The 25,731-nt window shown below is 55.9% G+C and overlaps 1 protein-coding gene across 5 annotated transcripts in view; it reads left to right on the forward strand.

Annotated features, from left to right (window-relative positions):
- Window positions 1-25,731, forward strand: part of SLC12A7 (solute carrier family 12 member 7) — a 78,204-nt gene that overhangs the window by 24,625 nt on the left and 27,848 nt on the right. For 2 of the 5 annotated variants that reach the window (XM_045571717.1, XM_045571718.1), the window contains exons 1-3: window positions 3,380-3,638; window positions 24,347-24,441; window positions 24,961-25,083. In XM_045571717.1, coding sequence (XP_045427673.1) covers window positions 3,395-3,638; window positions 24,347-24,441; window positions 24,961-25,083 — 462 coding nt within the window. In that variant the 5' untranslated portion in view covers window positions 3,380-3,394. Of the gene's footprint in view, window positions 1-3,379; window positions 3,639-3,729; window positions 3,942-24,346; window positions 24,442-24,960; window positions 25,084-25,731 lie in introns of those variants that run through there. The other 3 variants (XM_036410488.2, XM_036410490.2, XM_036410487.2) reach the window with 3 other exon arrangements.

Genomic DNA, 25,731 nt, shown 5'->3' on the forward strand with positions numbered 1-25,731 from the left:
TCCCTTGTTACATGCTGTGCTCCCCGCAAGGTTGGGCCCTCCCCTATGGCTCTGCCTCTGGTCCAGGCCCAGCCCAGGGAGGTGGCCTCACTGGTGTTCTGTGAGCCTACCAGTTGGGCCAGGCTCATCTCAGCCCCAGGAGGGATCCATGACACTCGGGGAGGGGTGTGTATGTGAAACAAGAGACCAGGCCAGCACCCCGCAACAGATAAGTCCGAGTTGATACCAGTAACTTGCAATGGAGTCAGAGAGAGTCACATCTGATGGCCTCAAAGGGACCGAATGTCTGGGGACAACGTGAATGTGTGTTAGGCCAGTGTGGACTGGATTAGGAAGATGGAGCAGCAAAGGGGAGCAGCCAGACCTGAAGTGAGGTCCAGGGTACCAGAGCCCAAAGTTGATGGTCCTGTTCTCACCACTGGCCCAGGACAGCCTGGGGCTAGCTCGTTCCCTGGAACTCTGGGGAAAGTCCAGAGGAATGGGGTGTGTTCCCAGCCTGCACCGTGAAACACAGATTCCCGGAAAGGGTGGGGCCGCTCTGCCCATGCCATCTCGGTCCTGGGCTAGGGTGTGTGGGTGGGAGCCTGGGGGAGAGGGACTGCTACAGAGATGGCAGAGGGATGGCAGCGTGAGCCAAATTCATGCCCTGACAGTTCCTGCTGGTCCTTACCACCTGCCCTAGGACAGCACCTTTGGGAGGAGCTGAGGCAAGGTCACTGGTCCATCTAGCTCTGAGGCACTTGCTGTGAGTGAGATGATAGTGTGATGCCTGTACCGGGACAGGAATAGGCAGAGATGTGTGCTTGCTCCCAGCCTTTCCCTGGAGCTGACGGCCCTTGGGTGATCTGGAGGGTACAGTGAGGGTGGGGGAGACAGCAGGGTTCCACACCTGTGCCCGGTGCTGGCTGGTGGGTGAGGGCCCTGTACGCCTGTACTCTGGCTGTGACCCCCGGAGGGCATTGGGCAGGAGGCAGCAGCACTCCTGGGTCTGGCCTCTGCCCCCAGGTTCCCAGTTGCATGCTTTTGAGATGCTGCTGGTGGTATGTCTCTCATCTCCACTGGTGAAATGTAAAAGGACATGCTGATTAGAGAGCGTTTTCTTAGAGCTTCCAAAAATGCCTGTAACCTGCTACATGTATTGTCTTGTGTCAGGAAGAACAATCTGTAATTCACAGACTGAATTTCCACAGATCAGACTTTGCTTTCACAGAAGTAAGGCAGACCTCCTTTCAGGACCAATTATAAAATGCTGCTACACCCTCCGCCCTCCCTCGGACATTCCAGCAGAGGCGAGTGTCTGGTGTGCTTACCACTGACAGATGTGCAGGCAACTTGTTTTCTTTTAAATTAAAACAGTGGGGCCCTGGTCCTGGCCTGGCCTGTTTGGCTCAGTTGGTTGGGCACTGTCCCATGCACCAAAAGGCCCCAGCATGTTCTCCAAAGGCTCTGTTCATGGGGATCCCAGTTCCCATCTTGAAGGGACTGCCTTGCACCCAACCCTGGAGGCGAAGGGCAGTGTGGGCAGCTTGAGACATCCAGCCATCGGGCACCCAGGATGTCCTGAGCTGGGGACAGAGGAGCAGAGCAAGGCCAGCGGGCAGCAGAATGTCAGGATAACTCAGGAGGGGCATTGAAGGGCGTGTCCACTAGTGTTTTCAATACAGCCACCTGTCACTTGGCAACAGGGCGCTTTCACCTGGACTTATTTCAGAGCGACAGAAAGTTGGAGAGTATAAGGACACTCACATGCTGGCAGCTCCACACTGCCCTTCCCAGCTGCCCCTCCCCTCCCCATCCTGTGGGTCTTTTAGTCCCTTGGGTCTGGCAAGTCTGTGCTTTTTTGTTTGTGTATTCTCAGGTGACAATGACGTATTTCAGGATCCAGGACATTGTTTTGCTGAGCCCCAGAACCAGTTAGGTCCTCTGGGCAGGCAGCCTGCCCTGCCCTGTTCTTCTAAGAGGGAGATGTGTCCCCAGGGCCAAAACAGGGCTTCTGAGCAGGAGGAGGGGCAGGGAAGCCGGCCACAGGGGTGGGGCCTAGGGTGGAGCCCCCCTTGCAGCCTCCCTCCAGCTACTGGAGCCTGCAGGGGACATCTGCTCTGAGCCACTCCAGGCAGGACAGACCTAGGGTCACCAAGACCACCTTGGCCCTGGACAGTCCTCTCCCAGAGAATTCTACCCACCTTGGCAGCCAGGAGAGTCCTGGTCCCAGCGGGCAGCCAAAGGCCGGAACGTCCTCTCCCCTCTGGGCTTTTGTCCCTGTGGTGTCCTTACATCCCACCCTGCCAGGAAAGGCTCTAAAAAGTATAACGTTAGCTTTAAGTAATGGGCTTCCCTCCTCTCACCCTTTCCTTTCTCCTCTCCCTCACTTCTGCCCCTTCCCTCCCCTGCTCTCCCCTTATAGGGAGCAGCTGCTAGAGGACATCTCTGTGTGTATGGGGTGGTGGGGGGATTGGCTTATTCAAGGGGCTTGGGGCTTCCAGGCCCCCAGAGCGTATGCCTGGGTGGTCTGAGCCCTTCCAGGCTAAGTCGGTGGAATTCCTTGAAGAGTGGTCTTGGGCCTCCTGGACCCCAGTCATCAGACTCCAGCTTCAGCCAGGAGCCTGGGACAAAAGGTGGGAACCTGGACCACCCACCTTCTTCTCTCCTTTGTCTTTCATTGGAAATGGAGTTTGTTTTTATGTCGTTTGGTTGTCATAGGAATATAATGGGGAAGGGAGAAAGCAGAGCCTCCCCACCCTGTGAGAAGCTGGTGTCCACTGCCTTTGGGGCCTGCAGAAACACACACTTTTCAAACACAATCAGACCTTTCTGATTATTGTTTCAATATGTTGTTGTAACCACCTTTGTCCATACCACCTGTATTTCTTCACCATGGGTATAAAACTGTTTGGGGTGACTCATTGCACTTAAGATGCCATAACTTTTCGGATTAACATCCTTTTGATGGACTGGATTGTTGGCCTGTTTCCATGTGTCCTCATTGGTTAAGGAGGTGGCCCGAGGCTGTAAGACACAAGAACATGGGTACTGTGCCTACCCAGTCCTCCTGGCCTCCCCTTCCCCCGCACTGAGCTGCAAGTTAAACTACTTTTCCCTGTAGCTCCTCCCGCCCACCCCCTCACACACACACCCTGGACCAGTGGGGTGCGGGAAGGGCGGGCTCCCCGGAGCAGGCAGGGATGGGCCTGGATCCTGTCGCGGAGCTTCAGTGACTTCTGTGTACCGGGTTAAGTCCTTTGTGGACCAAGACCCCGGAGCAGCCCAGCCCCCTCCTCCCCAAACTTAGAACGTTTCCGCCAGAAACCCCTTTCCAGGGTCTGGGTGAGCTCCAGGCAGGCCGGCAGGGGGAGGGAGGATCAGATTCCAGCTCAGGCTAGTTGCGGGGGTAGGGATGTTGTTTCTCCGAGGAGCCGGACTGTGTAGGGAGCTACCACGCGGGGTGGTGGGGACTGCAGGCAGGGCCTGCTCTGCGGCGGCTGGAGTGAGACAGCGCAAAAGCAGAGTGACCCATCGGGGGAAGGCGACCCGGGGCGAGCAGGGGGCGCCGGCAGACCGGGCACCGCCTCGGGGAGCGACCTCTGCGGAAGGCGCCCCGCTCCGCCCTCGCAAACTTTTCCTGGGCCTGCGGACCGCAGGTGAGGTCACGTGGCTGGGCGGGGCGGGGCGAGGGCGGGCGGGAGGCGGGCCGGGCCGGCGGACCCCGCCCCTGCGCCCCTGGGCCGGCCGCGCGTCGGCGGGCGCGGGCGGAGCGGAGCGGAGCGGAGCGCGGCTGGAGAGCGCGCCGGGGCCCGGAGCGCGCGGTGCCGGGAGGACCATGCCCACCAACTTCACGGTGGTGCCCGTGGAGGCGCGGGCGGACGGCGACCAGGACGAGGCGGCCGAGCTGAGCGAGGCGCCGGGCACCCCCGAGGGCCACGAGCCCGACGGCTCGAGCCGGGGTGAGCGCGGCCGCACCTGTCCGCGGGACAAAGGCGGAGCCGGGCTGCGCGGGGCTGGGGGCGGGAGGGGCGGGAACGGGGCCGGAGGGGAGCGTGTGGGGCTGCTTCCCCGCCTAGCCTCCCCTTTCCCAGGGTCACCCCGCAGTTCCTCCCACTCCGCCTCCTCCTGAGGCTCCCTCACCTCCCCCTCCAGCCTGCAGAGCCCCCGACCGACCAAGTTTAGTCGCGGGGACGCAAGGCGAAGTATCCCTGCGGTGCTCAGCGCTCCCAGGGTTGTGGCCCCCCCCCCCCCCCCCCGCTGTTCCCCCTGCTAGCCCATCTTGGGACCACGTCCATCCATTGGTTCCCCCCCTACCCTCCCGGCCCTGGGAGCACCTTCCTTCTCACACTCAGGGTGGGGCAATGAGGAGATGTAGACGGTGGGATACACCCCGGGGTAACTATGGGAACGGGGGAGGGGCCTCAGTGCTGGGGCCAAGGTGGGGGGGTGCCGCCGCCGCAGGGGGTGGTTTGCCCTCTGAAGCGCCTTCCTGCTTCCTCAAGGCCTTCGCTCCCACGCGGCCGGGCTGTGGGCCGCGGGGGTCAGATTCGACCCTGCTGAGGTCCCAGTTGCCTGCGCCCACTCTGTGGGTCATCAGCAGGTCCCCGACAGGGCTGGGCGAGGCTCCCCAGCGGTGCTCAGCCTGAGGGTCCCCTGGCCTTCTTTGTTCTGGAGTTCCCAGGTCTGTAACACTTTCACTTTCTCTTATGGGGGCTCCCCCAGGCCTGAGTTCCTGCAGCTGATGGATGAGTTCTCCCCTCGTGAACAGCTTCATCTCTGCTTGCAGCTCCCCTCTAGAAATTGGGGGGAAGGAGAACACCAGTCTAGCACCCTCAGCTGGGCTCTCTCCGCCTGTGCCTTCCCCCCCTCTCTCCCTCTGCAGCTGCAGCCTTGGGAGGAGGCTCCAGCTCCAGGCACTTAAGGAAAGAGGGTGGGGTCAGCGGAGGCCACAGGTCCTGAGTGGTCACTACTCTGGCAGGAAAGGCCAGGCTCTCCCAGGGACACCATGCGGAAGGCATGTCCTGATGGGCTGTTGCATCATCAGCCATTAGGGTCCTGCCCCCTCCCGCAGGTGTCCCCTCCCTCAGGGTGAGGCAGCGGCCCAGCTTTGCTCTGCTGGGTGTGGGGCTAGTCACAGCTGCTCCCCGGCTGCTTCCTGGCACAGGGTCTTGAGACCAGGTAGACCATGAAGGCAGAGTATGCCTGCTCAGCTTTTCACCACTGACCCGGTGGTGCTGGTTCTGAGCATCAAGGATGCGCTTCTCTGGCCACCAGCAGCCATTGTGTTCCCCGAGGAGCCCTCCACTGCCCTGTTGGATGTCTGGCTCCCTGCCTGCTGGCCCCATCTTGGGACCACACTCACTCTCCCCAGACTTGGTGGCTTGTTTTAAAACGGGGGGTCGCCGAAACCGGTTTGGCTCAGTGGTAGAGCATCGGTCTGTGGACTGAAAGGTCCTGGATTCGATTCTGGTCAAGGGCATGTACCTTGGTTGTGGGCACATCCCCGGTGGGGGGTGTGCAAGAGGCAACCGGTCGATGTTTCTCTCTCATCAACGTTTCTAGCTCTTTCTCTTCCTTTCTCTCTGTAAAAAATCCATAAAATATATTTATAAAATAAAATAAAAAATAAAACGAGGGGTCATTTTCCTCTGCTTGTCCCTTCTGCTTTCAGTAGCTCTCCTGTGGTGCCCTGGGCCTAGGAGCCCAGAGCCAATGGGTGCCCCAGCCGGTTTCCAGTCCCCAGGCCCCCTTCCCTGAGTGCTTTCACTTTTCAAATCTGGATCCCTCAGCAGGACGGAAATCCCACCTGCCTGGGTGATCTCAGACTCAGGAGCGCCAAGTGTGGGCTTAGTGCTCATTGTTGAACAGACCCTTTAGGTTTGAGCTGAACGTGTGACACTTGGCTGAGCTGGCACCGAGCTGACTTGGGACTGCCATGTTTTGTGTTCTGTGCACTTCGTGTTTCCTCAGAGAGAGGCAGCAGAGGAAGTGGTCCCTGCTGAGCGGTCACAGTGTTGTTGTCTTTTGGGGTCTCTGGCTGGGCTCTGAGTTTTAACATAAGTGGTCAGACCACAGTCAGTGCTCAGAGTGATGCCCTGTGAAGGGCACCGGGTCACCGAGTGCCCTCTTATTGAGGAAGGTCCTGCAGGAACTCGGGACATCAGGGCTGGAGCCGCTTCCAAAGGCCCATATTTGGGTTCCACGTTGTGTGGGGTCTGAATTTAGGGTCCCATGCCAGGGGCCATGCCTGCCCGAACACGGTCACAGGCGCTACTGAAGTTCCTTCCTGACTCTGGGTGATCCTCGAACCCCTGGGGAGGCACCTGGCTTTCTGGGCGGGCTTCCTGGTAGTGGTGGAGCAAATTTGGGGAGATCTTGTACCTGGAAATCCCTGGGCTGTGGTGGAAATAAGAGGTGGTGCCAGCCTCACCCCTTATTACCCTGGGTCCTGTGCCTCTTATTTCCACTACAGCCCAGGGGCTCATGAGATCAGAGTCTGGTCTGTCTAGCCTGGAGGCCTCTTGACCCTGTGACACTTAGAGCAGGAAGGATCCCACCACGTCCTGGGCCCTCTCTGTGCTCCAGGCTGGAGTCTCGCTGGGAGCCATATCTCTGTGAAGTTTAGCCCATTTTCTGGCTATTAGAAGCCCAGGGGCGCCCAGGCAAGTGGCAGTGTGGGCCGGTGGTGGATGCTGAGCGTTGACCTTGAATTAGTCCTGCTGCCTTGACCCCAGCTCTCTTGGTTGGCCGGTGCTTGGTGCTGCACCCCAGCACTGCAGTCCTGGCCCCTTAAAGGAGACACTCCCCCAGGGAGTGAAAATTGGCTGGGTGCAGAGAGGACTGGTGTGGGAAGCAGAGGCCAAAATCAATGTTAGCTTCTGCTGTGGACACATTTGAGTGCCCTTCCCGCCTCCCCGTTCCCTTCCAGCGAGGTGGGACCTAGTGCACTGGTATGACCGGGGTTCACTTTTCCTGGGGGCTGGTCCTCTCCCTGAGGATGGACACCACACCCTGCTCCCCTGTGTGATGAGGCATTTATTCTGCATTTTATTGTGAGGGGAGACTGTTCTGGAAGTGGATAGGACAGGTTTTTATGTATCCCCGCATCCTCGATACCTTCTTAGTAGAAGTACCTTATGGAGGGGAGGTGGAGAGGAAGGTGCTTTTCTGACTTCTGATTATGGTAATTTTTTAAAAAAAATTGATTTTAGGGGAGAGGGAGAGAGAGAGAGAAAGAGAAAAATAAATATCAACGTGAGAGGGAAATGATCGTTTGGTTAGTTGCCTCCTGACCAGGGATTGAATCTACAACCTGGGGAAGTGCTCTGACCAGAAATCGAACCTGAAAGCCTTCAGTGTATGGAATGACACTCCAACCATACAAGCCAGGGCTGGTTATGGTGGGTTTTTAACTGACTTTGAGGAGTCTAATCCCCCTCTCTTGGTGGGTGAGTCCTAGGGCCGTGAACAGCCTATGGGACCGTGGAGTGGACGGGCACACAAACACCCCCAAAGGAAGTTCCACCCCCAGCTTCTGTGACTAATAGGATGGGGCTGCCCTTGGAGTGTACATGGAGTCCTTTGAGGGTTCATGGGTCCTGCAATCCCCATCTCCTACCCCAGCCGAGATTGTACCCCACGTGGCATTCCCCGTGGCTCTGACTCTACTTCCTCTTCCTTGCGTTGCTGTTCTGCTTTCTGGATTCCTTTCTGTGATTGTCCTGTTGGTCACTCAGGATCTCTCCTCCCACCCTCTGCGAAGGGGACCTGAGTACCCCAATGCGCTGATCCAGGCAGTCCTGGGGAACATTACCATTACCCTGTTGTGGCTACCATTCTAGGAGGCCATCAGCTGGGCCACTTCAGGGGTTGTAGGGCCTCTGAGGCCATGACCCCCGGTTAGGAGCGAGTTTTCTGCCGAGCGTGGGGCTGCTGAGATGGTGAAGGCACAACTACAGGGGGTTGGTTGTATGTGGGGGTTCAGGGAGCAGTGCAGCTGAAAAGTGGGACAGGACAAAGCTTTCAGGTTCTGTCCTGCTGAGCAAGGGCACGGAGCAACATCCGTCCCCGGGTCTCAGGAAGGAAAGGGGTGTGCCACACTGACACAGGAAGGACAGGCAGCACGGCTGCCCATCCATTGGGCAGACCCCACGTTCAGCCTGTCTCCTTGGGACTCGCTGTAGGCGGCTTGGCTCCTGGGTGTTCTTTAGTGAGATTTTGTATTAGGTGTCTAGCGGAGGTTACGAAACATGTATTTTGTACCCAATTCCATTGGTAAAGGCAAAGAAACAAATAATAGTTGGACACATGAAATGGAGCGTGGATCCGAGTGCTGGGAGCGTGGCCTGTGTTTCTGTATCCTCCGAGCGCTCACAGGGGTTCCACATCGTCTTTAGGTGATGATAGGCCCTTTTCTTATAAATCAGGTGGAGATGTGGTTAAGGCCTCCTGCTGAGGCCGTGTGTTTACATGTGTGTGAGCATGCCGTCTGCATGTACACATGTGTGCACATGTCTCTTAGCGCATGCACGTGGACGTTTGTGTATGTTTGTGTGTGTACACATGTGGGCATGTGTGTGTGTGACTCACATGGTAGATAGAGAGTGCCTTGATCGCTGGCATTGGGCCACATGGTGTGTGGGCATCTGTTCTTTCCTGCAGCTCCCCAACAGACCAGTCTGGTCACGTGGCTGGGGGTGCCACCTCCATCTTGGGCCATGCAAGCAGTGGGGACACGTCTGTGTACTGGTCTACGCCCTGGTCTGCATTGTGTTTCCAGCTTTCATGCCTTGTGAACAGTGTGGGAGCCATCAGCTCTTAGGTCCAGTTCTGTGGTCTTTTCTTCTAGAAAGTTCCTCAGACCTGATCTCAGTGCTTTGCTGGCATGGACATCTGAGCTGTGGACACCAGTGGCTGCTGCTGCTTGGGGGGGGGGGGGGGAGAGGGAGGGCGGGTGTGCTATGGGATTTGGCTTGAGGAATACTTCCAGCAGCAGCCCAAAAGGATCAGGCAGCTGCAGGCACTGAGCATGGCAGCTGCTGTTTGACCTGTGAAGGTTGTGGAGTATCTGCCATGGCTGATCCATCGTGGTCCTTGGTGCATCAGTGAGCAGAGGGTCTCACCCTCCTCCTGGGGGATGGTGGCTTAGGATCTCGAATGTGATTTGTGGTGCGGTGGGAAAATGGAGCACCAGGAGGGTCTGGGTATTGGGGTGGCCTCTCAGAAGGGGACATTTGTTTAGGACTTGGGGGCTGGGAACAGTGGCACTGGCAGGGAGAGTGGTGACCAGGCGGGGTGGGCCTTCAGTCTTGAACCCCACATGGAGACTATATGCATTGGGGCCTGTTCTGCTCTGATGCCTCGGCTCTGGGACTGTCCAGAGGGTTGCTGCAGCCAGGAGTCACAAAGGCTGGAATTGCTCCATCCAGGTGAGCCCATCGCCCACCTGTCATAGTTCATGAGGTGGGCTGTGGCTGTGAGCAGGGAGCAGCCCACTCCACAGGCAGGCTCTCTGTATTGCGGTCCCTTTCAGTGGCATGGACATATGACTGTCCTCATACTGTCTTTTTATTTTATTTTATTTTTTAATCCTCACCTGAGGATTTTTTCCCCCATTGATTTTTAGAAGGAGACACAGAGATAGAAATATTGATGTGAGAGAGAGACACATTGATTGGTTGCCTCCCTCAGCTGCCCCAACCGGGGCTCAGGATGGAGCCTGCAACTGAGGTATGTGCCTTTGACCAGAATCAAACCCATGACCCTTCAGTTTGTGGGTGATGCAAAACCAGCTAGAACTCCATATTGTCTTTTGGTCCCAACTGTCAGACTGTCTGTCCGGTGACCGAGTCAGGGTCTAAGCCAGGGGTGATGACTAGCCCAGGGGAATCCCACAAGGGGCAGCCTAGAGCTGGTGAGGCTGCACTGCCCTGGTGCAGGGAATGGGAGAGGCAGTTGGAGGAGCGTCTGGTGTGTGGGTTCTGAGGGCCCTTGGCAGAATGGGCCCATGTGCTCGGCAGGGCTGCTTAGCTGGGAAGGAGCTGGCCATACAGTCCCGTGGGGCTTGGATGTGGAGGTACCCCTGTGCTGTATGTGCAAACCACCTCTGCCAGGTAGCTCTGTGGGGCCAGGTGAACCTGTGGAATTTCCTGCTGCTCCTGGTGCCTTTGCATGTGCTATTGGAGAATGGGAACCCCTTTTCTCATCTTTGCTTTGGGACCTGGAGGGGACAGGAGCCATGTGGCACCATCTATCCCTTCCTCAGTGGCCCAGGTTCAACTGAATTTCAAGGATGTTTCCTTCAAATAATAGACCGCAAATGTCTTCTACTCAGAGGTATGTGGCAGGCTTACTCTATACCCCTGGGATTTTAGATGAAGTTCTTATGGGACCATTGGAAAGAGGTTGCTGCAAGAGTAAGGTACCTTGTGGACTCGGGCTGGTCAGGGCGGAGGCCACCTGGGATCTTGAGAGATGTTTGGCTTATGGTCATGTGCTGCAGTTCAGGCTCACAGATCATGTTGGGGCAGCTGGAGTGGGCCAGTTGTATCTGTCCGACCCAGTAGGTAAATGGTGGGCTGTCCTTGCTTCCCTGCCCACTGGGGGACCCGGCCAATAGATCTGCAGCCACAGTCCTGGGCCCTGACCTGATGACCCCCAAGCCTGGGCTCCTGCATCAGGGGACGGTTGGCCTTGGACCAGGACACCTTCCAGGACAGCAGTGCTGGAGGGCCACTGTCGATGGCTTCTTGCTGCAGCACAGCTGTTACCAGACTGAAGGAGTCCATTTGTCTGCTCACCTCAAAGCCCAAACGTACAAAAGGAATTTACAGCCAAGAAAGTTGGTTTATTTTAAGGAAATGATGCCAAGCCCGTAGGTAAGCTAGGGCTCCAAGAGCTGGCTCCTCGGTGGCTTCCAGGGGCTGGGTTATGTGGGGAACATCATTAATCCTGGTGGCTAAGGGAGTTAGGGTCTTGACTCTACTGATTGGCTGGGGCCGAGGTGGGGAGTAGTTGATCATTTTGTCAGATGGTGATGTCAGCCAGGGCATTCATTGTTCTATTTTCATGAGGGTGTCCTCCACAGGGTCATCCACTTTCATGCTTTCTTGGGCCTGGGGCTTAAAGACAACTGAAGGCAAGATGTTATCTTTAGCTTGGTGGAAATTCATTGTCAGCAGACCTGAGGCTTTGTTCTTAAGATAGCTTGATGCTGACCAGAATCTGTTGTCCTGAGGGTTTAATGATTAAGGAAAAAGGTGGACGGGCCCTGTTACAGCAGGGACGCAGCAGATGGGACCATGGTCTGGTCTGGTTGGGGCTGTGTCTGCCGGTGTCTGGTTGATCGCTTTGTGCTGCCAGCCACCCGGGTCTCCTGTCATCACCTCTGTGGGTATGGATTTTATAAGCGTCAGGCTCTGTAGATGTGAGGCTGGAGGGCAGAATGCGATGTTCAGCGTTAGGTTTTAACTACCGGTGCTGTTCACATGGCCAGGTGCTTTCCGTTTCAGCATGTTTGTGGGGGTGTCCCGTAGAGTCATTTTGTAGAGACAGCTGTACTGGGGTGTGTGTGCAGATGTATACCAGCTCTGGGCATGTGAGGTCAGCTAGGGGCCTCACGAGGGAAGACCCACCTCTGTGGGGTATGCCTGCCTTCATGAGGGGCCCTGTGGGGCTGAGGCTGAGTAACAATGGCATGGATGGCACCTGGAATAGATGGGTGAATGGGCCCTCCAGATCCTGCTAGGCGGCTTGGCTGTGGTCTCCTGCTAAGGACTGACCCCAGGGGGCCTGGGCCCCCTTCTGGGGGATGCTGGGGCAGTGCTATCCAGCGAAAGAGCAGACACAAAGTGTTAATACCTTCCTTTTGTGAAGAAGAGGGGAGCTCACTTTTCAGAGCAGAGAGCTGCGCTGTGCAGACAAGCCCCTGAGCTTCAGCGGGACCCGCCAAGAAGGAGGCAGCCCGGCTCCCCAATCCATGACTGCTGGCGCCATGTGGGTTCTTGAACTTCCTGCCAGGGGTCCCTGGTGAGCTGGCTCCATCCAGGTGGTCTCTGTGGCTGGAGGGGGCTACGGGGCGGAGGGTCATGGGGCTGTGCCCCTGGGTCCCTGGCCAGGAAGACCGTGAGCTCTGGGTGTGGAGGTCTTGCCTGGGGTGGAGGCGTCTGTGTGCACCCCGGGGGCCCGCCTCTGGCAGGGCCCTGAGAAAGGCCCTGGTCCCTCCTTGGGGTTCCTGGCTGGCTTCCTCTTTCTTTCCTCGGGCGGTTTCTTTCTGAGAAAACAGCTGGGGGAGGAGTGGAAGTGCGTTTTTTGTTTTGTGTGGATGGGGGTGGGAGCTGGGTTCCAGGCGGCAGTTCAGTTTCCTGCGTCTGGGTCATTCTCCAGCACAGTCTCCACTTGCCCGGTCCTGCATGACTCACAGGCCCGGGGTCTCTGGCTGTTGGGCGGAGAGCCAGCGGCGCCTGGGCCTGTGCTCACCGCTGGGCGCCAGAACCACTTTCGATTCGGCTGTGTGATGCGGCCCGGACGCAGGACCCGTCTGGGTGTTCACACACAGGCCGTGCCCTGGGCCAGCACCGTGGCTGTGGCCTGGCGCCGTCTGCGAGGAGGGGGTGTGCCATGTGTCCGTGTCCGTTACCCTCTCTTGGAGTGGGCACATCCACCTCAGGGTGACGTGAGGCCCTGCAGGATTCAAGGCCACCCTGAGTTCTCCTTGTGCCTCAGTTTCCCGCTCCAGGAGCCAGTCTGCCCACCCAGAGGTGGCTGTGACCTCTTGTCTCTGGGCTCCGTCTGTGCATGGCGCCTGTGGGTTGGGCCTGGCTTCTCGGAGGCTCGGAGGATGGTCACTGGGGAGGGATCAAGTTGAGCCGAAATCAGAGGAGAGAAGCGCCAGGTTGTTCTTAGGTTTCCTCTTCCTCCCACCAAGGGTCTTGACCACAGCCAGACAGGAGCCGGAGCTGGTAATGGGAGCTGCCCCAGGGGGCTGGTGGGGCTTCTTGTCTACCCCCTCAGATTGCCAGCTGCTGGTCCCTGAGGTGGAGGGTTGATCCAAGAGCAGCGAGGAGCCACATGACTGAGGGGGTGAGGGGGAGTGGGGTTCCCCAGGAGCCTGTCATTTCCATGAGGGGAGTGCGTCCTTTAGAAAAAAGTCTGGGAACACATTCTACTCTTGAAGCTCTCAGAGCTGTGGTCCCCAGTGATGCCTATGTGCTTGTGTGCAAGTGTGTGCATGCGTGTATGTGTGGACATGTATGCATGTGTATATCTGCAAGTACTAACTGAGTGTGCCTGCACAAGTATGTTAATGTGAGTGTGTTGTGTGTGTGCCTGAATGTGTGCTGTGTGTATATATGCCATGTGTGTATCTATGGGTGTCTGTGTCTGCTCACATGTGCCTGTGTTCTGATGTGTGTCTGTGTTTGAGTGTGCACACATGTGTATGTCTGGCTACTTTACCAAGACTTTATGGCCACCACTGGTTGCCATTTCTCCACATTAGTGCCTCTTGGTAGCTGAGCACCTCGTAGTGTCTTTGCTTTCTAGACTGTGAGTGTCAGATCTAAAAACCTGCCAGAGGTGGGGTCATGTGCAAACAGTGGGGACTGAGGGCCCTGAATGGAGTGATGAGTAAGTTGAGGCGGGAACGGGAGCCTTGGTCTTGGGCCTCAAAATTCCCCAGATCTCCTTAGTGTTTTCCATGGGACCCTCCTCCCAACCCATCGGGCGCCGTAGGAGATAGTGGCAGAAGCCCGTTGGATGTGCCTGGTTGGTGGGGGAGGGAGGAACATACCTGCACCCAGGTGGGCTGTACCCTGAGGCTGTACATGGATATCATTCTCCTGTGGCATGTTCTCAGAGGACCCTTTTACTTCCCCGGAAGCCCCGATGGGGAAGGGGACGGCTCTTCATTCCTTCCAGAGGACACGCCGGAGGGAAAAGCCCTCAGGAGCAGTGGTGGCCATGGCTGGTGGATTGTGGGTGGTCCTTGTCCTCTCAGTGTTCCCTCTGTTTTTAACGTAGAAGGCGTTTCTGTTTCCTCCAGAAACTTGCTGTTAAAAACGTGGGAACTCAACCTCCAGCTTTCATGTTTTCTTGGCCTGAATGCAGAGCCTGTGGGCACCCTGCTGGCCTCGATTGCCAGGCTGCTGGTTTTTCAGGTCCCAGAATTGATGCTGGGGCAAAGCCTGGAGGGCAGCGGGCAAGGGCCAGGGGTCATTATCTAACTGTTAGGATTGTGGAATCTAAAATCACTTCATGCCAGCACTTAACCACTTCAAACAAGACTTGGCTTCCGGGGTAGTGGCTTTGGGGTGCGGTGGGGTCTGGCCAATGGATGCACCATGAGGTCACCAGAAGGGACTCCACTCTGCTGAGATGCCTCTCGGCTCCAAGGGCAGATCATGTGTTCCCCAGTCACTGCGTCTGAGCAGGCCCCTGTGTGGCCCTCAGTGTCCAGTGATGGGCAGATCGCCCATGCTTGGTGGCAGGAAGGGGTGCTGGCTGCCAATGCTGGTCCAGCCTAGCCAGCTGACCCTTGGGAGCATGTCTGGCTCCAAGTCTGAGAGGTCACTGTGTTCCTCCCGGGGGAGCTGTTCTGGGAGAGACTGTGGTGAAATCCCATGTTTGAGCTGGAGGAGGAAGGCGTGGGGCAGGAATGTGCTGGCTCACTCGGGGAGGGGAGATTGTGTGTGGAGGTGGGAGGGCTGGTGGAGACTGTAACCGGAGAGTGGAGAAGGACACAGTGCACTTGGGGCCTACTTGGGAATTCTGTCCTTGGCAGGACTCGGGCTCTGACCCAGGGCCCACAACAGACCATGGTGATCTGGGCTCCCAAGCCACAGCAGGACACAGGCTCTGAGCGAGGATCTGCAGCAGACCACCTGGGTCCGGGCTCCCAGGACACAGCCGGAAGGTGGGTCTGCGGCCTCCTCTTTGCCCCTGAGCGTGGATGGCCTCAGCTGCGTTCCACGGCCCCGCCTGCTTCTCTGGGCTGATGGCTGCTCCCTCTGACCCTGCAGAGGACTCATTGTGTTTGCTCAGTAACCACAAGGGTGCATACACTTCTCCCAGGGACACAAAGCTCAAGTGCCCCGCAGTTTCTGTGCAGTCCCCAGAGACCGAGGTTGGGCGTGGCCTGGGCAAGGAAGTTGTCCCTGGTCACCATCTGATGTTGACTGGTGTTGGGATTAAGTCTGTATTTCAGGGAGCCAGAATCAATGCAGGAGAAACTGATCGAGGGCAGAAAAAAAAAAAAGAAAAAGCCCATAGGCTGCCTGTTAGGGGCATGGGAAAACTTTCTGGGCCAGTGGGTGTCCTGCATCCTAGGGGTGAGAGTCAAGGGTGTTGGTGGCTGCTGTGTGCTTTGAGATGCCCCTGGCCTCGGCAGCTGGGAAGGGTTCCTGCTTGGGGTGTGGCCAGCACTGATGTAGGTGTGGGACTTCGCAGAAGGCCTGTCAGCTTAGCAGAGTGCTGAAATGTTCAGAGGGGTGGCTTCATGGGGAGGAGTAGGATGGCAGTGGTCAGGGCTGTGGGCAGTTGCTTTCTGAATCCCTGCGTTCTCCATCGGTAGATGCCAGCCATCCATTCTGTTCCTGGGTGAGCTGGTCTGTGGTCTTGTGGGCTGCAGCTCTGGGTCCTAGGCCTGAGCCAGGCCTGCTCACCAGTGAGCCAGGACCTCTGGGGATAGATGACCATGCATGCTAGGTTTAAAAGGTGCTGAAGGTGCTGTGAGCAGATGTATTCCTGAAACTTCGTGGAGGCCTTGAGGGGACCAGCAGGTGTGTGTGGTCACAGAGGCCCGGTTATGCCATGTTGAGGAGTAACCCAGGAAGTGCTGGCTTCCTTGGACTTCTTTGAGCTGGAGAGCCAGTGGCATGAGGAGAGGACTTCTCCTGGACGTGGGCTCTTCTACCTGCTGCTAGGTGGGGCCACGTCCTAAAGCTGGGAGACCTTAGGCTGGGCTGCAGTAAGAACCTGCTGGGCGACCTCCTGGCTGGTGAGAGAGTCACATGAGCCGTGTGTTGAGAGCTGGTTGCTGGGCTCTGCAACTATGGCCAGGCAGACTACCTGCTTTTGTCAGTCAAGTTTTATTGGAACATGGTCCTGTGTGTGTTCACACATTGTCTTCAGTGGTAGTGGGTGGTTGTGAGGGGCCTTTTACAGAGAAAGCTTGCTGGCTTATGGTCTAGAGAATGTTACCACCTTGCTGTCTTTCCTGACATCAATTCGCTCAAAGATATCTGGGTCACATACCTTGTAGAATGTCACAGAACTTATATATGCCCATTTCCTTGGGCTATTTTTAGAAGAAACACTTTGAGGCAAGAGCGCTCTGGGATGTTGGGTCACACCTAAGTATTGGGGTCAAACTCACACTGCCTGTATGACTTCAGATGACCCCAGTACTGGATCCCTCCCTTTGTAATCAATATATGGAGACCTGCCCCCCACCACTACCTTTCACCTGGTGGTTTCTGGGTGTCTCTCGGGTTCTTGCCCAATCACGTAGCATAGTGGTTCCGAAGGACGGTCCCTCCCATGCCTTGACGTTCACCAACTGCACCTGTGTTTTCCAGGCCTTGATTCTTAAAGTGTCTCTGTGGTCAGACCAAGATGAGAATTATTTATGTACTTAATGAACCTCGTGTTTGGCACAGCTCTGATTTGTGGGGCGTGTGCAGGTGAAAGGGTCCCCGTGGGCCCTGGCGTCCCCTCAGCATCTCACCTCACCCTCGACGTCCTTCTGTCTCCAGACCCCATCCTGCACTCGGCCATCATGCTGCTCAGTGTCCTGTTGGCTGCAACAGGCCCTCCGACTGCTCTTGTTTCCCATGGGGCACAGTCTGAGGAGGTAGGCAGTGGGCTGGAGGAAGTCCTCAGTTCGGGTGTGACTCATGTTGCCCTCATGACTAGGCCAGGGTTGTGGGTTTGGGGAGGAAGCCCTCAGAGGGTGACCTTCTCATCTTGTCACATCCAGGGTGCCCACATCACGTGGCTCATGCGACTGCGGGAACCTGGCTCACTGGCTGAGGTGTGCTGGTTAGGTTTCTTTCTGCACTTTACTACCGTAATTAGAAACAAGGCGTTATGTCCATCCCTTACCCAGCCTTTTACTTTTTAAGAAAACGAGTGGCACAGTGGCTTTCCGATCTCGTTTTATTCCGTGGTGTAGCCAGCTGTCACCATCTTGCTGCCCAGGCCGCCCCGTATTTGGGACAGCACTCTGCTGTGGGTTGGTGGTCTGAGTGTTCAGCGTTTCTGCTTCCAATGAGGTGATGGGTGTTGGTGTCCTTGGCCCAGGACCCCCGAGTGCTCCCAGGGCCAGGGCCTCGGGACGGCCAGGGAGCGGGGCTGCTGTTGCCCTCTGCTGCGGGGCCATTAAATATGCATGTCAGAGGCTATAAAAAGACGAATTCTAGGAAGTGGCTGCTGTCTCACAGAAAATCAAACGTCTGGCCTGAGCACGTAAGAGTTCAGAGCTGACCGAGGGGCAGCGGTCCGGGCCATATGAACCAGACGCTAATGTCTGGTGGCCCTGTGACAGACACTCCCCGGTGCCCTGGTGGGTTTTGAACCCTGACAGCGGTCTCCTCAGAATCCACCGCCTGGGCCAGGGCCACTGCCACGGGCACCACACCAAGCACAGCGCCGCCCCACCCGCGGCTGCCACGTCATTGCCATGTTTCCATAAGTCTCCCCATTTCACTCTGTTTTCTTCAGGGGTCATTGGCGCCTTAGTTCTTTCCCATGTGATGTATCCACAGCTCAGCCACCCCATGGGGGCAGCTCCTGCCAAGGAGAGCCCAGCCCGTCATCCCCAGGGCCACCCGGTTTGGCTGGTGGTGTCTCCTGGTCAGACTGGTAGGGGGGCTCGGTGAAACTCATGCCCGCTGGTTCTGCTGCAGGTTTGAGTGGCTGAAGGTTCTGTTTTAAAATCTAACCCGTCTGTTTTCTCAGTGATAAGAGGAACCAGTACCAAGCCCTTGGGGGTGGGGGTGGTTTGGGGGGAGTCTCTCTGGGCCGGGCCCTGTATCTGTAAACCCGCCGCCGCCACCACCACCACCACCACCACGTGTCGCCTTAATGAAGTGGAATCCCGCCTGCTCTCTATGCCAAGTGACCGAACGGTTGTAACATGTCCCTGTGTCTCAGCTTTGGAGAGAGGGCTCGCATGAGCTGTGACCTTCCACATTAGTGCGTTATTTTTCTGTGCAATAAGCAGGTAAGCTACATCTAGATTGTTAAAGCAACAGATTTCAAAATTATTTTTGTCATGGTGAGGCTGGTGTGCGTTTTCAGTCCTCAGGTGCTGAGGTGAGTCGGAAATGGGCTATCTTTGGGCAAGGAGAGGGAGTGTTGTTGAGGGACGCATTGGGGTTAATCCCCTGACCTCTGGGCCATCACTGTGATTAAACATCTGACTGCAGACACTGGCTCCTCCATTAGAGCAGATTAACCGTGCCGGGGCGTGTGCGGAGAGTGCTCCCTCCTGGGGACAGCAGGCGTGGGGCCTGCCCTCGTCCTGCATGGCCCAGGACACCTGATCCTGCTGTGGGGTCCTCCTTCCTCACACGGCCTTTCACTTCATCTGGCCATCAGGGGCCACCACCGTGCAGCAAGGGCACCTGGGGCCCGGGGGCTGTGGGCCCGGTGGGGCCCGCCCAGGAGGACGCCTGGGGGCCTGGCTTACCCCTCTAACACCTGCATCCCAGGGTTTCTCCGCTCAGGCTTGTCCTCACTCCTTCAGCATGAATGAGCAGAATTACAAAGCGGGTGTGAGCCCAGGTGAGTGGCCTTCCCAAAACTCAGGTGGGTCTCGGCCAGAGGAACTTCGGCCGCCTGGCAGCGCTGGGTCTGGGGAGGGGGAGAGGGTTGGAGGCCTGCTCTGCCCTCTGAGCTCCCTGTGTGGGAAAGGATCAGGCCCTGGTGGTCTTTAGGGCCCAGTTTCCTTTGTTCAAACTTTAATTATAACCCGACCCTCCTTTAAAAATTATAAAACAAAATTTGAGTCTATTCAGAAGTACAAATAGTTTGGGGAGATCCTAACAACCATTTGGGTGCTGTGTGAATGGAGATGTAGGTGAGTCCTTCACGTCAAAGCATTTGATTTTTACTGGGGTGGAGTGGGGGGTGTCTTGACTGCAGCGGAGATGAGAAGTAGTCACACTTCCTACTGGGGGGACTGCTGCTCTGTGCCTGGGGGGGGGGGGGGCAGCAGGGAGAGAGGGCCATGTGACCACGGACACTGTCAAGGGCCTCTGTCCTGGTCTCCTGGCCGGGTGGGTTTGGGTCACACTCCAGCTCGGTGTTCACCCTGCAGAGATGCTTCTCGTCTGCTGTCTCCTGGAGGGTCCTCCATTCTGCCGGGCACGCCTGAGGGCGAAGAGGGCACTTCTCAGAAATGAGGGGAAATGTATTCTCTTTACAGGACAGCCTGAGGTTATGGTTTATGCCTCGGGTGACGGGAGAAAGTGCGGGGGATGTAGGTGCTTATGTAGGTGGGTTCCGACTTACGGCAAAAATAGCATTATGTTGTGCCACAGGACCGGATCTCCAACATAACCCGAGGACCTACTGTACAGCAGGCTAATTTTTAAGTTGATAGTTTTGTATGGCAGAAAAAAGGTTCCTCACCCCTGGATATTATTTATAACATCATTTGGATATTATTTATAACATCATTTGTGGGCCATAAATGTGGGGGCCGTCTCCAGATGGGAAGGATACACCCCAATACTGAGGGCGCCTACTGCTACTTTTGTTTACTTCTTGGTAACCCTAAAAGGGGGCAAGCAGCTACTGGGTCTGCAGCTGGTCCCCGGCCTGTGGCCCCTGGTGCTCTGGCTGCCTGTGTACCCGGCGTGTCCTTCCTGCCGCTGGCTGCCCCCGACCTGCTCCGGTCTTGGTTCAGGGTGGGTTACCCACCCTGTGGGTTCCGTCATAGTGTAAAGGAGTCACCCGATGACCATCTTGCATACGTGGGGACTGATGTCCTTTCTCTTCTGCTCCCATGGGGAGCCCTGAGGACACTTCTTACCTGTTTCGTTTCCGAGTCCTCTGTCAGGATGCCTTGTCCTAGGTGTTTCTTGTCACAGCAAACAGGCGGGGTGTTTTAGCGCCTGTTTGACAGCATGTCTATGAGCCTCCTGCTCCGTGAGCGTCAGACGCCTGGGAAAGACATCAGGGTCTCAGGTTAGGTACTCTGCTCGGAGCTTCTGGGTGCTCAGGATTCTGCCTGTGCGGCTGGCAGGGGGGCCAGATAGACGACGTTGACTTGCAAACAAGTCCCAGGAGCCATGACTACCAGCCTGTGCTTTCCCAGCACAGCACAGCACGGGGCTGTGTCTGGCAGTGAGCTGAGTGTCCTGGGCGCCTGGGGACACTCTGGGAGCTGCCCGCCTGAGCTGAGCTGCTAGGCCCTTTCCATGTCGGCCGCCTTTCCCCAAGGACAAGAAACATGGAATCCAGGGCCCAACTTTGTCCCAGGTTGTGGGGCCAGGCTGGCTCATCAGAGGGAGAACCTAAAACCGGGTGCATCTCCTTCTCCTTCCCCCCCCCCACTTCCTCCTCTTCCCCCCCCCCCCCCCCCCCCCCCCCCCGGGGAACCTTGGGTGCTGGGCAACCATGTCAGGGCCTGGCCCATGTGTTCTCTAGAGCAGGGGTGAGGAACCTTTTTTCTGCCAAGGGCCATTTGGATATTATTTATAACATCATTTGTGGGCCATACAAAATTATCAACTTAAAAATTAGCCTGCTGTACAGTAGGTCCTCGGGTTATGTTGGAGATCCGGTCCTGTGGCACAACATAATGCTATTTTTGCCGTAAGTCGGAACCCACCTACATAAGCACCTACATCACTCACATGGAGCACATACATAGCAGTAATGAAGTGAAACAGTTAAAAACATTTTTAAAAGAAAGATAACAATTCCTGACCTTTACTTATGGTAAAAAACAGCAACAAAAAACAACAACATAAAGCACATATGTACATACATTGAACTTTTTTTTAATATATAAATAATGACGACATAACCACAAAACAACGTACGTCGAGTCCAATGTAACCCAAGGACTCCCTATATTTGTTTTTTAATTTAAATTCTTTATTGTTTAAAGTATTACCTAAGTCTCCCTTTTCCCTCATTGATCCCTCCCTGACCGCCCCCACCCCCCACCATTGTCTGTCCCTCCCTCCCCCGTCTGTGTCCATTGGTTATGCTCACTTGCCTGCATACAAGTCCTTTGGTTGATCTCTTACGCGCCACCCCCCCTCCCCCCACTCCCTTCCCTCAGAGGTTGGACAGTCTGTAAAATGCGTCTATGACTCTGGTTCTATTTTTGGTCATCAGTTTATGTTGTTCATTATATTCCACAAATGAGTGAGATCATGTGATAATTATCTTTCTCTGACTGGCTTATTTCGCTTAGCATAATGCTCTCCAGTTCCATCCATGCTGTTGCAAATGGTAAGAGTTCCTTCCCTTTTACTGTAGCATAGTGTTCTATTGTGTAGATGTAGCACATTTTTCTAACCCACTTATCTGCTGATGGGCACTTAGGCTGTTTCCAGGTCTTAGTTATGGTAAATTGTGCTGCTATGAACATAGCGGTGCGTATATCCTTTCTGATTGGTGTTTCTGTTTTCTTGGGATATAGTCCTAGAAGTGGGATCACTGGGTCAAATGGGAATTCCATTTTTAATTTTTTGAGGAAACGTCATACTGTTCTCCACAGTGGCTGCAGCGGTCTGCATTCCTACCAGCAGTAAATGAGTGTTCCTTTTTCTCTGCATCCTCCTCAGCACTTGTCGTTTGTTGATTTGTTGATGATAACCATTCTGACAGATTGTTGTTTTGATTTGCATCTCTCAGATGATTGGTGACTTTGAGCATGTTTTCTTACATCTCTTGGCCTTCTTTATGTCTTCTTTTGAAAAGTGTCTATTTAGGTCCTTTTAGCTGCTATATTTGCCATTTAATTACCTCATCCCTAATGCCTTGGCAGGGCCATGGCGGGGCCAGACCACGTGATTGTGCGGGCCTTGCGGGCCGGGCGTTCCCCACCACTGCTTTAGACAGAGGCTGGACTAGACAACCCTTTGCATCTAGTGTTCACTCCAGAAACAGTCAGGACCTCTGCTGTCAGCCATCAATCCTTAAACTAGAAAAGTAAAATCGGTATTCCCAGAAACGTGCTGATGGTGACTCTCTGGTGGCTGTGCCCTGGCTGCGGTGAGCTGGGGACCTGGGTCAGGCTGTCCTGGCAGACTAGCCATGGAGGCAGGGGTCCGAGATGGCCACCTGTGGGCCGTGTCCTGTGTTTCGGTTCTGTGACACCCATGGCAGGATCTGCCCTGAACAGCCGGGGGACTGTAGGTGACCCGTCAGGATTTGGAGTGCCGTCAAAACAACTCGCCAGCTGTCTCCTTGTGGCCCTTGTCTACATGAGCGTTTTCACGTTACTGGAACTTACAGGCCCGTGGCCAGGAGTTTTATTTCACATGTTCGTCCCCAGGAGTTCGGGTGAAGCACAGAGTCTGTGGGACCCAAAAGGGATGGAATGGGACTTGAAGTTTCTGGTCAGAAGGCTGAGTGAGCACCCCCTCCCCAATAGGGGCCTTTAAAAGGTCACAACAACACAAAGACGTGACTGTCCGCAATCCCCCACCCCGCCGTGAGCCCCACTCGACCCCACGCTGCCCTTTCAGAGGCTGCAGTCCTTAACCTCTCTTCGTCAGATACACGGGCATTCGTCACACACTCAGCCCACATTTTAAAAAATAAGTGCAGTTTTATTGCGTAGTGAGCCATATTTAAACACTAAACTCCCTCTAATGGGCCATTGGGTTGTTGAGCCAGTTTATCCTTATAGAAGGAGCTGTATGTTTGATCTGAAAGCGTCCGTTAATGGTAGGGAGGGGCGTGGAAGTGGTGCCTGCCAGAAGCCAGTGCCTGCTGTGGGTCCCTTCCCTTCCTGGCAGTGGCACCCCAGGCCAGGCGTCTGCCTCCCGCTGTCCGTCCTCTTGCCCGGGGTACACGGTGGCGTGGGGCCAGACTGGCACCGCTTTCTCTGGCCTCTCCCCTCTGAGGTGGACAGGCTTCATGTGTTGGGTTCTCAAGCCATCCGTTGACCCAGGGAAGTAGGTGAGAGGCAGTTGCCGTTCCTCCCTGGCTGGCCGAGGGCCTGGGAGCTCTGCTGCGTCCAGGCCCTGGGAGGGGATTCCAGCTTTTGTGGGGGGTAAGGGGCCCAGGCAGTGTGGCCATGACCTTGGCTTCCCTTGCCCCTCACTGTAGGTGAGGTTTTTCTGCATCCTGACCCCTTTCTGTTTTCTTCTGAAGCAACAAGAAGTGTTTTTGGCTTCCGGGCAGAGAGGCCACCCCCCTGGGCAGAGGATATGGGGGCACTCTGTCAGACCTCTGGGCTTATCTTGCACCAGGATGCCCTCCCGCCAGCCTGGGTGCCCAGCTTGCTGACCGCTCTGTCCTCTCGGCAGACTGGACGGAGTCATCCTGGCCCAGGGCCTGGGGCCTTAAGCCCCGGACGTACACCTCCTGCTGGGCACATGGACTGCTCCCTCAAGGTCAGGCTGTTGTCTGGGTGATGGAGAAGCCCTGCTGTAGGGGGTCCTGTAACTGAGCCTGAGCCCCCGTGGCATCCAGCTCACTTTTCACTGAATATTGGGGCAGCGGCTGCCCGGGTAGATGTGAATTCCCCAAGTGGGGACCACTCTCTCTCTGTGTGTGTGTGTGTGTGTGTGTGTGTGTGTAACACAGGGATCTGATTCACCTGCGCTGCTTTTCCTGCCTGGGTTTCGGGTTGGCAGGGAGGGGACCATCGATCCCCTCTGTTTGCCAAGGACTTCCCCTGGCTGCTGAGTGGCTCCGTGGTTCGCTGTGTTGTACTGGCTGAGGGTCACCCAGGCTCTGGCCTGTCGCACCTCCATAGTGGATGGTGGCCCGGTCCTGCCCTGGGCCGCTCAGGACCCCGCTGAGGGAAACCCAGGATGCCTGGCTTGGCAGCACTCTGGTGCAGTGGTCACTGTCCCATCCTGGCTCCTCACTTCTTGGCAGCCAGAGCAAGGGGCTGGGACCCTCGTAGGCTCGCTGGGTGGGGGTCTCCAGCAGAGTGTGGTGTTGGCAGGTCACCTGCATGTCTGTGTTCCCAGAGAAGGAAGAATGGCCACATGTGGCTCTCATCAGTGCCCGCTCTGTCCACAGTGCCCTGTGCTTGGCTCATCTCAGCTGTGGGTTCCCGTTGTCCCTGGAACCCCACCCCCCAGCCCCTGGCCTGCCGCTCCCCTGGTTCCCTGTGGCCTTCACCTCCTATCAGCTCCTGAAACTGACCCGAGCTGTTTCCCAGCAGGAGATGGACAGTCGAGAGAGAGCAGCCCCATCATTAACAATGGCGACATGGAGCGGGAGAGTTTCTTTGAAGGAAAGAACATGGCACTTTTTGAGGTAAGTTGCACTTTCTCCTGCAAGAAGCAGGGGTCAGTGTAGTAACTGTGACTTGGGTAAGTAAAGAGGCCTGGTCTTGTGACCTCCTGTCTGAGAGTGGACTGAGGGGCTGGGCTCTGTGTAGGGGGGAGCTGGTAGCTGCCCCTGTCCCACAGCCCTTATACCATATGCCCCCTTGGCCGACACCTCCCCATGAGGGGCTTAGAGAGGCTGACTCCTGGGCCATCTTGGAAACCCTGATCTCCCTCGCTGGGTGGGTGGTCCTGCTCAACATGTCCTGGAGTCTGACCTCTGGCCCCTGAACCCTGACTTCAGACCTGTGGTCACCGGGGCTGGCTGGCGCATTTTAGATTTATGGGCTTCAAGACCAGGGGCTGAGCTGGGCTCCAGATGGCGCTGGGAATAGGCTTCCTGGAGTGTCCACACGGCAGGATCCCTGCTGGGGGGTTGACCTGGTCAGTTTGGGAGTGTTTTATTTTGGGATCTGGGTGACTTATTTCATATCTTGGTTCCAAACAGGAGGAAATGGACAGTAACCCCATGGTGTCCTCACTCCTCAACAAGCTGGCCAACTACACCAACCTGAGCCAGGGCGTGGTGGAGCACGAGGAGGCCGAGGAGAGCCGAAGGCGAGAGGTCAAGGTACCAGCCCCTTATACCCCCTTATCCCCCCGGACCTCCCAGGACCCCTCAGGGCCTCCTCTCATTCCCTTGGTTTTTCAATGATGGGACAGTTGGCCTAGGAATTTTATTTCTTAGGGAATATTTATAGGAATCTATCCTAAAAAATAAGCAGATCTGTTGCCATGAGGATTTGTGCAGAAGAGGTACTTGGGGAGAATGTGTAAGATCCACTTGGGAACCATGCAGGCACCCCTTAGGGGCTCCAGGACAGAAGAGCCAAACACAGTTTTCTTTTTTTTTAAATATATATTTTATTGATTTTTTTTTACAGAGAGGAAGGGAGAGATATAGAGAGTTAGAAACATCGATGAGAGAGAAACATCGATCAGCTGCCTCCTGCACACCTCACACTGGGGATGTGCCCGCAACCAAAGTACATGCCCTGACCGGAATTGAACCTGGGACCTTTCAGTCCATAGGCTGACGCTCTATCCACTGAGCCAAACCTGTTTCGGCTAAACGCAATTTTCACAATGAAGCCACAATTGGGGGTCTTTCTATGGGAGAATGACGAGTGATGATTTGTTTCTTCTCACTTCCCTTTACTTTTTAAATTCTCTTGCAATAAGTATGTATTACTTTAAAATCAACGATTCAGACTTAAAA

The sequence above is a fragment of the Pipistrellus kuhlii genome, unplaced genomic scaffold (assembly GCF_014108245.1).
Source record: "Pipistrellus kuhlii isolate mPipKuh1 unplaced genomic scaffold, mPipKuh1.p scaffold_m20_p_4, whole genome shotgun sequence".
Taxonomy (NCBI): Eukaryota; Metazoa; Chordata; class Mammalia; order Chiroptera; family Vespertilionidae; genus Pipistrellus; species Pipistrellus kuhlii.